Below are 14,218 nucleotides of genomic sequence, written 5' to 3' on the forward strand. Positions count from 1 at the left end.
CTGGTAATCAGAAGGTTGCTGGTTCGAACCCCACAGCCACCACCATTGTGTCTTTGAGCAAGGCACTTAACTCCAGGTTGCTCCGGGGGGATTGTCCCTTTAATAAGTGCACCGTAAGTCGCTTTGGATAAAGCATCTGCCAAATGCATAAATGTAAATGTAGGCCCGCACAATGCAAATTAACGTTGATCATAACTTTTATGACTTTGTATGTCTTGATCTTTTTGCTATACTTTCGAAACAGGGCGTATTTACAATTTAGTCTATTGCAAAACATTTTGAAACTCATTTTCTCTGAAAACATGCATAACAGAGAAATACATTCCAGCAAAGATGAAACATTTGACGACTCAGGAATCGTATCAGAAGATTGCACATAAAAACAACAGTCTAAATATACAACCACATCAGAATGCACTCTTCTGATAGAGCGAGACGCCGTCTCTATGTGTCACTCACTCGCCCATCCATGTGGCGTAACTCTCTGGCAGCTTGGGAACAAATAGGATGGATTTCTTGGAGTTCACATCGATGGCGCCATAGCAGTCTGCCTCCGTCACGCCAAACGTCCAGTGGAAAAATGACTCCTGCAAAACAACGGCTACTTTCACGTAATATGAAAACATTATGTCAACTATATATAATTGAATTCCCCAAAAAGTGTAAACACTGTGACTTTGTGGAGCTTTCAAAACATTGCTGTCTATTTGAGTGGTCTGGCATGTGAACTTCTGGTTCAACCAATGACATATTGGGGTTTGACAATCAGATAAGGCGATCAATGGCAGCCAGGGGGAGTGTTTGGGGAAACCTGTTTCTTCTGAAACAATTTTTTCAATCCCATTTGGGGACGGGATGGCACAGAAATGATACACATTTCACACATAAGTAACCATTTTTAGTGACAGCTCTTCACTATAACCCCAGTTTTGCGCTGTACTTTGCCTGAAACTGATGCTACCGTTTAGTGAGAAGGTCAAGAGCCCTTTACTCTTTAGTATGTACTACAGCGCATAATTTTTTTTGCACCCACCTAAATCATAAAGCATCAAGTGGCTAATTTACATACAGTCACAACAGGTCGGGCCGATATGATAGTAAGTATGCGGTGCAAAGGAAGAAATGTGAATATACCTTCTATACAGCTGTAGATTAGTGGTGGACGATATGGCCAAAATCTTATCCACGATATGATTGATTTTATATCACGATAACGATATAACACGATTGTAAAGGAGTTCATGGGAAGGAGGAGGCGAGAACCAGCTTGGCAATATAAATAATATTTTAATGAATAACTTAAACCAAAAGACAAATACACACATTACGGACATGTAATCTATCTCTCTCTCGTCGCACCACAGTATGCCATCGACCTTTATCCCTCTCGTAAGGCTTAATTAGCCTGATAAGGGACCGGGTGTGTATAATCACAACCCGGCCCTGCCCTCCGCACTGCCACATTCCTCCCTCGTTCTCTCAGGCTGGGGAGCCCCCGGCCTGACATACACCCCCCTATTTCCCTGGGGGAGGGCGTGCCCTAAGCCCCATCTGCCGGCAGGTCATCCCCATCTACCTGGACGAGGGAGGGGACAAGGGGAGGGAAGCTGAGGAGGGAGTACTACACTGTTACAGGAAGTAAAATATTTTTTATTATATATATATATATATAAATAATATTTAAAATCAATTTAATACATGCACTCCCATATACATATTTATTATTTATTTATTTATGATGTGAGATTCAACTTTTGATATTTAGGACCATTGAGGGACTCATACACAACTATTACGCAAGGTGCAAACATTCAATGATGCTCAAGAAGGCAACATACTACTATATGCATGTTTTGATTTATGTAATTACCTGTTATGCAGATTCAAAAGGGCAGTACTAAATACAATAAAAAGATCTTTTATCTCTTATACTTGTATAAATTCGGAAATGGGTGTGAAAACAAAAGGGGAACGCACATTTGTGCACTCAACTATACAGTATAAATATATATATATATATATATATATATATATATATATATATATACTATATACATATATTAAACGCTTAATGAGCTTTTAAAGTGCTTTTTGTTTTTACTCTAAATCTCCCCAGTCACTTTTACATCTGAAAGTCACGTGTGGTGCCTGTTTATTTTCACTTGCACATCTGAAAGTTAAAGTTTTTACCAGTTCTAGTATTATAGGGCTAACATACTGAATATATCCATACATCTGAATGTTTTTGACTGTAGCGGCGAAGAAAAGGGGGATGAATTTAAAAATGCAACCTTTCAGACAGGGGTTTCACTGCACAAAATGTCTAAATCATAGCTCACTGTTATCACGCTAATTAAAGCACTGCTGCTAAACAATTTAGATATTAAAAATAAGAAAAAACTAATTATATAATCGGGTCAATCTGACTAATTGACCATTGTGGCTAATCCCAAGTGTCTACAGCAGAAATACGCAGTATGCTAGCAGTGACGAGTAACATCTCAAAAACATGCATATTTTGTTATGGAGGGAATTTTGAGAGTTCATCTTATTATGGTTGCTCATTGCTTTTGCTATGCTAAATGGTAATTTGTGTTGGCAAGAGGTGTTAGTTCAGACCTTTCATTTCAGCACACAGTTGCATGTGTCAAAGCCCAGTAATTTATTTCTCGACCATTTACATAAGTTGATTGAACATAATGAGGAGCTTGTTTCTCATTCATTAGTTACAAAAGCGTGCATATTCTGCACTGTTTAGCAGAAATTCTCTGGTATATTATGTACGGAGTGAGTCTTTGGATGAAGGCTCTGACAAAGCGAGCAGCAGACTATTCTGTGTTGTTATGTTTAGTTGGGACCTTATGTTTCATGTTATTAACTGGTTATAATTCACAACCATTAAAGCTGAAGTGTGTACTATCTGCACCATTAGCATCACCAAAATAAATTGCAAGTATAAATGATTTCAGAAAACTCCCCTTTATTCCATTGGTAATCATCCTCTTTGGATTAGATACTGTCATTATCAGATCATGTACAGAAAGTAAAGCAATCATACTGCTCTGTAGATATCACTGTGGAGTCGTTTGAGTGTAAATGTGGGTGAATCTCGTGAAAACATGTCCACCTCACATTTTACCCCAAAATAAATAATAATAATAATAATAATAATAATATTTAGCAGAAAGAAGTAGCAGCCTATATTTTTGCATTGTGACATTTTTTCCATGACAATTAAGCTCATTCTCATTGCAAATTACCATGTAACATCTGGGTGATTTATTTTAGATTTGTTTTTTGATTGTAATTCTCACTGATCTCAACAGTGAATCTCATTAGATTCAGTAAAACATACAAGTATTGCAATTCAATTATTTATTTATTTGGTTTAACCAAGCATGGATAAAAAGCACTAAAACAAATTCTGCTGTGATGAATCCATACTTTATCATTTAAATAATATATCTTTATTTTTTGCATTACAGTAATGGAAACTGAGATTGCATTAATGAGGATTTAGCTAATAGTCACAAAATAGCCCTAAACATATGCTTTATCTTGTATATTGCAAATTTGATATGTTTTTTTTTATTATTATTTCTTATATAATAGCTGATATATTAACAACTCTGACTGCAAATCAGTTAATGTGCCAATATGCCACGTTGTTTGCTAAAAAAAAAAGTGCTTCAAGTTACAACCCTTAATAACAAGTTCTTCCTCATCTTGACTTATTTCTGAATCATCCAGCTCTGCATTTTTTACATTCCTTCATTTCTCTTACATGTAAGTAACGTATAGCAGTCCCATCCACTGATAGCCATGACCATATATATACCTCTGTATGACATTATATCAAAACCTTTGTTGACTAGTTGACGTATTTCTACTGTCACCGTATGAACTGTCATAACCAAGTCAATGGCATGCCCTTTTTTAGATAACAGGTGTGTGTGTGTTTATTACCTGTCTGAAGAGCACATCAGTGTCTGTGCAGTATCGCTGCTTCTGTTCTCCTCCCTGCAGCACAACCACAGATTTGGCTGGTAGGTCCTTCTGAGCTTTAAGGTCACGACACAAACGCACTCGGTTTTCTGCGAATAGCGCAGCTGAAACTCTCAGGGTGTCGTTTCCCAGCCAATATACTGCCTTTCTGCCACAGACAACAACAAAATATTTCATTAAAAATATTAAGCACACACACTCACACACCTCTGCAAATTACACTACTCTGACCAGAGGTCAACAATTAGGATTACTGTTCTCTGTCCAGTATGGGCCAATTGTTCTGTGGGTTACTTATGTTACATATAAGTAAACTTTTTCCACATTTTGTTATGTTACAGCCTTATTCCAAAATTGATTAAATTCATAATTCTACAAACAATACCCCATAATGACAACGTGAAAGAAGTTTGTTTGAAATCTTTGCAAATTTATTACAAATAAAACATTTTTTTTTAAAAATCACATGTACATAAGTATTCACAGCCTTTGCCATGACACTCAAAATTGAGCTCAGGTGCATCCTGTTTCCACTGATCATCCTTGAGATATTTCTAGAACTTGATTGGAGTCCACCTGTGTTCAATTCAGTTGATTGGACATGCTTTGGAAAGGCACACACCTGTCTATATAAGGTACCACAGTTAACAGTGCATGTCAGAGCACAAACCAAGCCACGAAGTCCAAGGAATTGTCTGTAGACCTCCGAGACAGGATTATATCGAGGCACAGATCTGGGGAAGGGTACAGAAACATTTCTGCAGTGGCCTCCATCATCCGTAAATGGAAGATTGGAACCACCAGGACTCTTCCTAGAGCTGGCCGCCTGGCCAAACTGAGCGATTGGGGGGAGAAGGGCCTTAGTCAGGGAGGTGACCAAAAACACGATGGTCACTTGAACCTGATTGAACATCTCTAGAGAGATCTGAAAATGGCTGTGCACCGACGCTCCCCATCCAACCTGATGGAGCTTGAGAGATCCTGCAAAGAAGAATGGGAGAAACTGCCCAAAAAAAGGTGTACCAAGCTTATAGGTAAAGACTTGAGGCTGTAATTGGTGCCAAAGGGGCTTCAACAAAGTATTGAGCAAAGGCTGTGAATACTTATGTACATGTGATTTTTTTTTTTATATATATATATATATATATATATATATTTTTATAAATTTGCAAAGATTTCAAACAAACTTCTTTCATGTTGCCATTATGGGGTATTATTTGAAAAATTTTGAGGAAAATAATGAATTTAATCCATTTTGGAATAAGGCTGTAACATAACAAAATGTTGAAAAAGTGAAGCGCTGTGAATACTTTCCGGATGCACTGTACATATATATACACAATAAATTATTTCTCTCATACTGGCCCGGGGCTATAGCACCATCCTAATTGTTGAGTCTTGCTAATTGTGCCAACTATTTAAACCACAATGTTCTTTTGGAGTCACAATGGCCACAGATGATGTTGTGGGTTGCTAAACATTTTAGCTATATGAAGGAGTACACAAATGCTGCAAGCAGCAGTTTCTTCAGACAGACCTTATGATATCAAACCACACAGATGTTTGTGATTCTGAGATAACTGTTATGTAACATTTTGGATTTAGACCACATGATAAAGAGGGAAGGCCCTCGCTCTGTGCCAAAAAACAGAACAAGTCAAATTTTAAAGAACTTTTGAACAACTTCTCAAGGATAAAAAATATAAATATATTTTTATATATATATTTTATATATATATAAAATATAATAAAAATAAAGCTCATACATATTTAATCATTCATCCATCCAACCAGAATCAGATTTTGAATATTCTTACACTTTTTAAAATCCCATCCCAACTGGGTGAATCTCATGAAACCTGTCAAGAACATGTCTAAGGCATATTTCACCAGTGGTGGAAAGAGTACTGATAGTTTATACTTAAGTAAAAGTACTGCTATTGAAGAAATAATTCACTTGAGTACAGGCAGAATTGCTAAGAAATATTATGACTCAAAAAAGAGTATATAAATAGTTTGCCACAAGATATTACGTTTTATACTACAGGGCTGTTGAATGCTTGATTCTGATTGGTTGAGAACGTTCTAAGGTGTGCAATTATTTTCAGGGAAACGCACGGCTAATGTAGTTCCAGGCAGGTCTTGACCGCGTTACAGTTCCATATCACTTCGCGTAGTCAACTGTAATAACGGAAAATAGGATACAATTCATAACAAGAAGTGACAGCGACAAATCCACTTCAACTTCAAGAGGATTTGTCACCAGACACAGCAGCCCAATATGTCGTTGGATGATTTGAATTCTGTCAGCCCAATGCGCTTGATCTGCCATTTTCGATGTCTGACTTCACCATCAATGGAAACGTGCAGTTTAATTTTAATAAATAAATTCGTTCGAATTAACGAATGAATTATAACGTATGAATTAATAAATAAATTAAATAATATGACGCATCATGATTTTCTGTCTCATTATTGCAACCTCTGTCTCTCTAATAACTACACTAATAACTGCATTAGTCTGCTGTCAGTGGCTCAAACCTCCGTTACTAACTCTAAAATGACGTTTTGGAATTAGCAACGGAGGCATGGGATTAGATACTTAAGAAATTAGTCCTACATACAAGAGCGTTTTAATGACAAAAACTTGACAAACGTCTAGAATCACATCATCTGAACAATGTTTCGAGGTGTGGTAACTGTAGTATAAGCGAATAATTGACTCGGGCGTTGAATTATTAGAAAAATAATGCACACCAGAGTGTAACGCCACTCGCCTCAGCGTCGTGACCGCATTACCACCCCGGGTGTGCATTATTTTTCTAATAATTCAACGGCCCGTCGTCAATTATTCCTTACACAAGTTACTTTATGAAAATTATATTTAAAAAAAATTGTAAATACGCTTCCATTTTTAGAACTCTGACATTTTTGGTCTTGAAAGAAACTTGTGCTTTCTTTCACCAAGGATGCATTAAATTGATCAAAAATACTGCCAAAATCATTAATTGTCAAAAATATTAGTTTTAAATCATTTTTTAAGTAGTTTAGGCATTTATTAAATTTGTTCTTTACCCGTGATGGTAAACATACGGTGTCAAATATTCCTTACAAAAGCATACTAAAGTGCTGATTTGGTACTCAAGTCAATTTTCTTATTATTAGAACAATTGAAAATGGTTGCGCTACTATGGAAATCACAATACAGTGTTTTTTTCCCCCATTTGCTGAGGTACTGAGTTCTTACAAGTTGCTTTACACTTGTGAGTCAAATTTTGGTTTTAAAAATAGGCAAAAAGTAACACATTTCTCCTGAAATTTTATTTTCTCCTAAAGTCTATTGTTTTAGAGAGATGGGCTTTTCCATGAATTACTGTTTTGAAAAAAGAATCTCTATCCTGGTTGGAAAGGGAAGTGGACAGCCAGATGCACAACAAAAAGACAAGTAAATCACAGTCTCTAGTTTGAGAAACAGACTCCTCACAGGTCCTAAACTAGCAGCTTCTAAATGCCAAAGACCTGCACTGCTGCAAAAGGATTCTTGGACAAACATAATATTTTAAGAATATAACATATATTTAAATAGAAATAACCATTTGTAACATTTTAAATGTCTATAAATCATCTCTAAAATACATAATGTGCATTGTGACTGAAACACATTCCTATTTCAGGTTTATTCTCATTTGTGTATGTCCAAGTATTTTGGCTATTAAGTTAACATACTGTAAAAAAACTAAAATAATACAATATCATAGAGGAGGAAATGTATCCTTCTATGATAATGCAGCAATTATCCAGATATGGAATGAGATTATTAAGCAAACAGTTATAAACTCCTACATGCCAATTGAATATAATAAGGCAAAGATAATCATTTAACACAATGTTTAGTGAGAGATATGATTGATTCAATAAGTGGCTGTTCTGTATATGTATTATTGTATTACAGTTGTAATAATAAAGTCTTAATTAACATTATGGTTATTTAATATTTTGAGATATTATTATTAAGTAAATTGGAGCATTATGTTTTGTGATTTCTCATACATTGTTTATGTAACATCGACCTCCAATTTTCACCTCCAAAAAAACCCAATTATAAACAAAATAATAATAAGAAATAATATTTAGCTTAAAGAAAATTAAGCCTATTTTAACAATAAGTTTGTCTGGCATTTGAATTACAATTAAGCACAATATAGTAAAATGTGTATTGTGTAATACAGTAAAAACTACTATTACAGTTATTGAGAATAATTACAAAGACAGGCAAAAGTTCAAGTCCGGTCACATTCCATTAAAAAGAATTATGGGATGAGAAAGTGCTTATCTGTCATAATAAAATTATTAATGGGGCTAAAAAATAGGCTATACTTTCAAAATATGATTTATTTTTTATAATTTCAGATTTTTGTGGGATTCCCCATTTACACACGGAGACATAACTGTATTCTATCAAAATAAAGCTGACAATGCATGCTAATTTTATCACAGATAGATGTGTTAAAGAGCATTTAGAGCTAAAGATTAACAGTGAATACAGACTCATAAATGAATCAACAGTGTCTATGTGTGTGATCGAAGGTCACATGTTGTAACATGACCTTTCAACTTTACATTAAATCACTGAAAAACCCTTCACAAATTCAGTCCTGAAGTGTTTACAATGTAAATCTGACCTGATAAAAATGTTCAATGCAAATCTGACCTGATAAAAATGTTCAATGCAAACAGAGAAAATACTTTTTATCAACTGTAAAACTGCAAATATTAACCCCATTTAACCATTACCTCTAACTATTTTAAACAATTATTACGTCTTGTTTATCAGTTTAATCAAGCAGTACATAACGTTTTCAAGAGACGATATTAATTGGGAGGCTTCATGGAATATTAGTAGAGCCAAAAAAAAAAAAACAGATACCAGTTACATGGCTAACATGTAACTGGTATCTACACATTCCCTTCTACATTCAAATCTTGATGTTAACATGTTATCATCATCATTGTACCATGATAACAGCACAGTACGTTTTTCAAACAGAGCTTACACTGACTACATCGCTTAAAAACAGTATATATTGCAACAACAAAAAAACTAGAAAAGGCAAAAACAGAGATATCAATTTAAAAGACAGAATCCACATAAAGCTGCAAAACATCTGACAAGAAATCTTCTAACACATCTATATTTAAAACGCAATACTTCACGCGCTCAACAGCAGGAGAGCAACACTAAAAGACGTCTGCTTGTCTTTAATGCATGAAATGTTGCGTGATTATGAATAAAACAAAACTGTAGAGTAAATAATGAGGTAAAACTTACTGCTGTGATGCTGCCATGCTGCTGCTGCTCAGCTGATAGATCGAATCATGTGACCAAACCAGCTGATCACTGCGCGTTCATAGTTCACATGACCGCGCCTTCCGCTCACAGCTCTGACGCGTTTTTTTTTTTTTATTGAACAAAAAGCACAGGGGATACATGTAACAAGCACAGAAAAATAAAATAAAATAAAAATAAGACAGTACACTCAAAGTAAGCAAGGCAATAGGCTAGATAAGGCACAGTCCACTAAAAAAATAAACACAATTCACAAGACATACATAGAAACAACAAATATACAAAATGAATACAAGTAATTAGAAGTAAATAACATTGGGAATACATAAAAAAAAAAAAAAAAAAAGCATGAGGGAATTTATACTGAAACCATAATTTCTTTGAGCAACAAAGAAGTTTTAGCAGCTTTCTTATTAGTTGATAAACAAAGAGAGTCGTAAAATAATTTCAAATCATCACAAAAAAGTCTAAAATTGGGCTTAGAATCAGTTACTTTACATTTATGAAGATGAAACTCACCACATAAAGTAAGCAGTTTTAATCTGTCATCCATCTCCTTTGATCCGGTGTCCCAAATCAAAAACAACACATTCACAACCTCAAAAGTAAAGAGTTTGTAATATGCAGAAAAAATAAGCCAGGCTACTTTTTTCCAGAACTCCTTTGCATAATCACATTCAAAAAACAAATGTGGTATTGTTTCCAAATTAGAATTACAGAATGAGCACTGTGAAGAGATGTCCAACTTAAATTTAGAAAGAAGAGAGTTACAGGGATAGTAATTATGTAGAATTTTAAAATGAAGCTCTTTCCACTTGTTAGGTAACAGAAACTTATTAATTCCAGCCCATATATTAATGGTAGAAAGAGAAGGATAATTTAATTTCCATTTGAAAAAAGCTTTGGGATGACAGCTGATCTTCCTAATAAGAAATCTTCTAATCCAAAAATTGTTACATTTGACATTGGAAAGCTCCAAACCTCCAATACATAACCGGGGCAATTCACAAACGGATGCTCTGTAGCTACAGTCTGACCTAACCATATGCAAAAGTTTAGGTGAAATAGAATTAATAACCCATTATAAACTTTAGGTGAGGAATCCACTCCAAAAAGGTTGATAAATTCATTGTAGGAATAAAAGCTGCCATCCTTCTTCAACAAATCCAAAACAAAAAGAACACCTTTGTCAACCCAATCCTTAATAAAGATAGATTTTTTTCCACGCAGCACATTCTGATTGTTCCATAGAATACTCCTATGAGGGGAAAAATTGTGGCAAAAGGCAAGCTTACAGGCCTCCAAGGCTTGCTTATGAAAATTAGCAAGCTTGAACGGAAGTTTGTTGCATTTAAAATCGCAAGACAATAAAAAACGTAACCCCCCACGTTTTTCAAAGATAAATTTAGGTATGTGAAACCATAACAAACTAGAATCAGCATTCAGGCAGCGTTTAATCCAGCCGATCTTGAAAACCTGATTGAGAGTACTGAAGTCCAAAGCATTCACACCTCCCTCCAAAGTATTTCTTATCAGAGTCTTCCTTTTAACATACTCAGTTTTATTTTTCCACAAGAATTTAAATAGTATAGAGTCGATAGATGAGCAAGTTTTCGGGTTGACATATAAGGACAAAGCCGGGTAAACAATCCTAGAGATGCCTTCAGCTTTATATCAATACAGGACCATAGATAGTTAAATTTCTTTGTAGCCAGCAATTGAAGACATTCTTTAATTTTTTTGTCCGTTGTGAAAAATTATCTAGAATTCTATCTTTGGGTGATTTACTTATTAAAATGCCTAAATCCATCCATCCATCCATCGTCAACCGCTTATCCTGTGTACAGGGTCGCGGGGGGCTGGAGCCTATCCCAGCTAACATTGGGCGAAAGGCGGGGGACACCCTGGACAGGTCGCCAGTCCATCGCAGGGCCTAAAATGCCTAAATATCTAACAGAACTTTTAATCTCAATACCTTCTATATTACCTTTTTCAAGACTGTGAATAGGCATAATCTGACTTTTATTTCGATTAACAGTGAGACCAGAAGCATTAGAAAATGTTTTTAAAGCTTCCAAAATAACAGGAACCTGTTTCTCGTCTTTTAAAAACAAACAGGTGTCATCCGCCAGTTGACTAATTAGAAAAGTTAGTTCAGCTACAACAATACCCTGAACATCTACACAGCGAGTAATAAAATTATTAAGAAACTCTGTAGTTAATAAAAACAAAAACGGTGAAAAAGGACACCCTTGTCTGATGCAGCTCTGACGCGTATTGCACAGTACAGTCTTATAGGCATGTTGTTTTTGGTTACTATATTAAGGATAATGTCGGTGATGATGCATGTTTTATCAATGTAATTGTATTTCTTTGTACATTTTACATTCACAAATGTAAATAATCTGCATTTTCTTTTTTTAGGAAACTTTATATAAATTCTATTTTTATTTTTTATTTTATATAAATACGACAAATAATATGCAAACAAACAATACAACATGCAAACAAAACATGTTCTATATATTTTCTACCTTTAACATTTTTACCTAAATTATATTTAGTGACATTTATGTAGGCCTACCCTCTCTTTCTCTTTTTTAATTTTTTTAATGGTGTCTTGTTAATTATTATTAGGCTATTAATATTTTTATTTTTTTGTCAATGTAGGGAAGCTTTTTATTTCCTGATTTGTGCATGTTCGCCTGCATATAGTCTATACAATTTACAATGAATTGTTGATAATAAAGTAGATGCAAAAAAAGACAATGCACATATACAAAGTTTGTGCCAGGATGCAATACGTGGGGCTGGGGGACTCTCACTTACACGGCAATTTTAGAGTCTCCAATTCACTAAACCTGCATAATTTTTGGACTTGTTGGGGAAACTGGAGAACTGAAACCCACATGAACACAGGGAGAACATGCTCCACACAGAAAGGCCCAGTTGAGCAGGACGCATTATGAGAAATAGCAGAATTTAAATAGCAGAATGCAACATGTTCTCAGCATAGGTTTAATACCACATGCAATATTGCACTACTTGTGATTCTGAAATTTGGGATATTGTATCCATAATAGTAAGTGACATTGTTATTGGTATTTCAGAATCAATTTTGGAATAATTTTAAGTCTCTAAAACATTAAAATATTTATAATTTAACTGCATATATAAGAAGTGTTTTTATATATTAAATTAATTGGAGGAATTAATGTGGTAATGCCTGCACAAAGTGATTGTGCATAAAGGAAGTAAAATAAAAGGTAATATGCACCATAGTTGTCACATGACCTCATTATGTTGCATGTTAAATTCCCTGTAAGTACCATTATATACTCCAAGGTACTTAACAGATTAACATTAACATTGGAATTACAATTGTATATTTTCAAAAACATCCCATTGACGATGAGACCCAAGACTTCATGTGAAACAACCACTTACAAATAATCTATAACTCGTATAGATCACACACAATCACCCATGTTACAGCACAAGATGAAGCTGCAGTCAATTATTAATACCATTTCAGTCACAGAGTTTAGACCTGATCAGTGCTTATTTAAAAAAAAAAACAGTTTGCAAGCACAATTTTGTAATTCTTTTGTAGCAGTCTTAGTTTTGCTTCTGCTAAAATTAGTAAAGATGCTGTCTACCACCCCTGGAGTCACAAGTTTGAATCCAGGGCGTGCTGAGTGACTCCAGCCAGGTATCCTAAACAACCAAATTGGGCCAGTTGCTAGGGTGGATAGAGTCATGTTGGGTTAACCTACTCGTGGTCACTATAATGTGGTTCTCGCTCTCTGTGGGGCACGTGGTGAGTTGTGCGCTGCAGAGAAAGTCTCCACACGCGCTATGTCTCTGTCTGTGGTAATGTGCTCAACAAGCCGCGTGATAAGATGTATGGATTGACAACTGAGATTCATCCTCCGGCACCCGGATTGAGGACTTGTAGTGGATTGGGCATTCCAAATTGGGAGGAAAGGGGGAGAAAAAAAAAGTGACTTTTTGAGTTTTTCTCGTTGTTAATTTCTAATTAAAAATAAACACTCAAAACTTTTATTTGGTCAAAAACATCCAAACTGCCTGTAAACTGTGGCATTTCACCACACAGGAACAAGAGCAAAAACATCTATTAAACAAAAATGTAATTTTTCATTGTTTCATAATTCCTCTGAACATGACAAAATTATGTCGGTTTGAGCCGGAGAGAATGATTCCATTTCGTACAAACTCGAGCTGCATAATCGCATTGGGAGACGCCCTGAGTGTCACTTGGTCTGAAGCCCTTGTCCAATCATGCCAATTTATCATCTGGTGGCGCTTAAGCAATGCCCCTAGGGAGCTACGTCACAGGCTCCATAAAAGCGCTCGGTTTGGCACTATCAAGTTTTAGAACAAGAACAAGTTTTTCTGTTCTTCAGTGCACGATCTTGTCTGGCCCGTGTTGTACCAATGACCCACATCGAAGAGATGTTCATTATCATTCTGGAATTTAAGAAGTGCTTACCTCCGTGCACGCGGTTCAATGTTGGTGAAGATTCCCACAACATGTGTGTCACCTGTCTGGGGTTTCGCCATGCGGAGGCCGCGTTGGAAGGTTCGGATTGCCCACAGTGCTATTTAATGAACGTCAGGACGCTCTGTGAAAGGCTTGCCTCCTTTGGAAATTCTGTCAAGCCACATGCTGGTGCAGGCAGTGTGCATGCCAGCCCCAAATTGAAAGGCAATCTGAAAATGGCACACAATTTATTTCTCTATTATCTTCATATAATTTCATCTATTCAGGATATGTCCCTTTTCAGCAGGGCTAGATTTGTGGATCTCATCATCAGCCTTGAACTCTAAAAAATAACATTGCTC

The 14,218-nt window shown here is 35.6% G+C and overlaps 1 protein-coding gene across 1 annotated transcript in view; it reads right to left on the reverse strand.

Annotated features, from left to right (window-relative positions):
* Nucleotides 1–9,390, reverse strand: part of pepd (peptidase D) — a 71,179-nt gene extending 61,789 nt beyond the window's left edge. Inside the window, exons 1-3 of the mRNA XM_052097881.1 lie at nucleotides 9,335–9,390; nucleotides 3,967–4,153; nucleotides 460–587 (exon numbers count right to left, since the gene is read on the reverse strand). Of these exons, the coding sequence (XP_051953841.1) occupies nucleotides 460–587; nucleotides 3,967–4,153; nucleotides 9,335–9,351 (332 nt within the window). The 5' untranslated portion in view covers nucleotides 9,352–9,390. The remainder of the gene's footprint in view (nucleotides 1–459; nucleotides 588–3,966; nucleotides 4,154–9,334) is intronic.
* Nucleotides 9,391–14,218: the final 4,828 nt, after the last annotated feature.

The sequence above is a fragment of the Xyrauchen texanus genome, chromosome 29 (assembly GCF_025860055.1).
Source record: "Xyrauchen texanus isolate HMW12.3.18 chromosome 29, RBS_HiC_50CHRs, whole genome shotgun sequence".
Taxonomy (NCBI): domain Eukaryota; kingdom Metazoa; phylum Chordata; class Actinopteri; order Cypriniformes; family Catostomidae; genus Xyrauchen; species Xyrauchen texanus.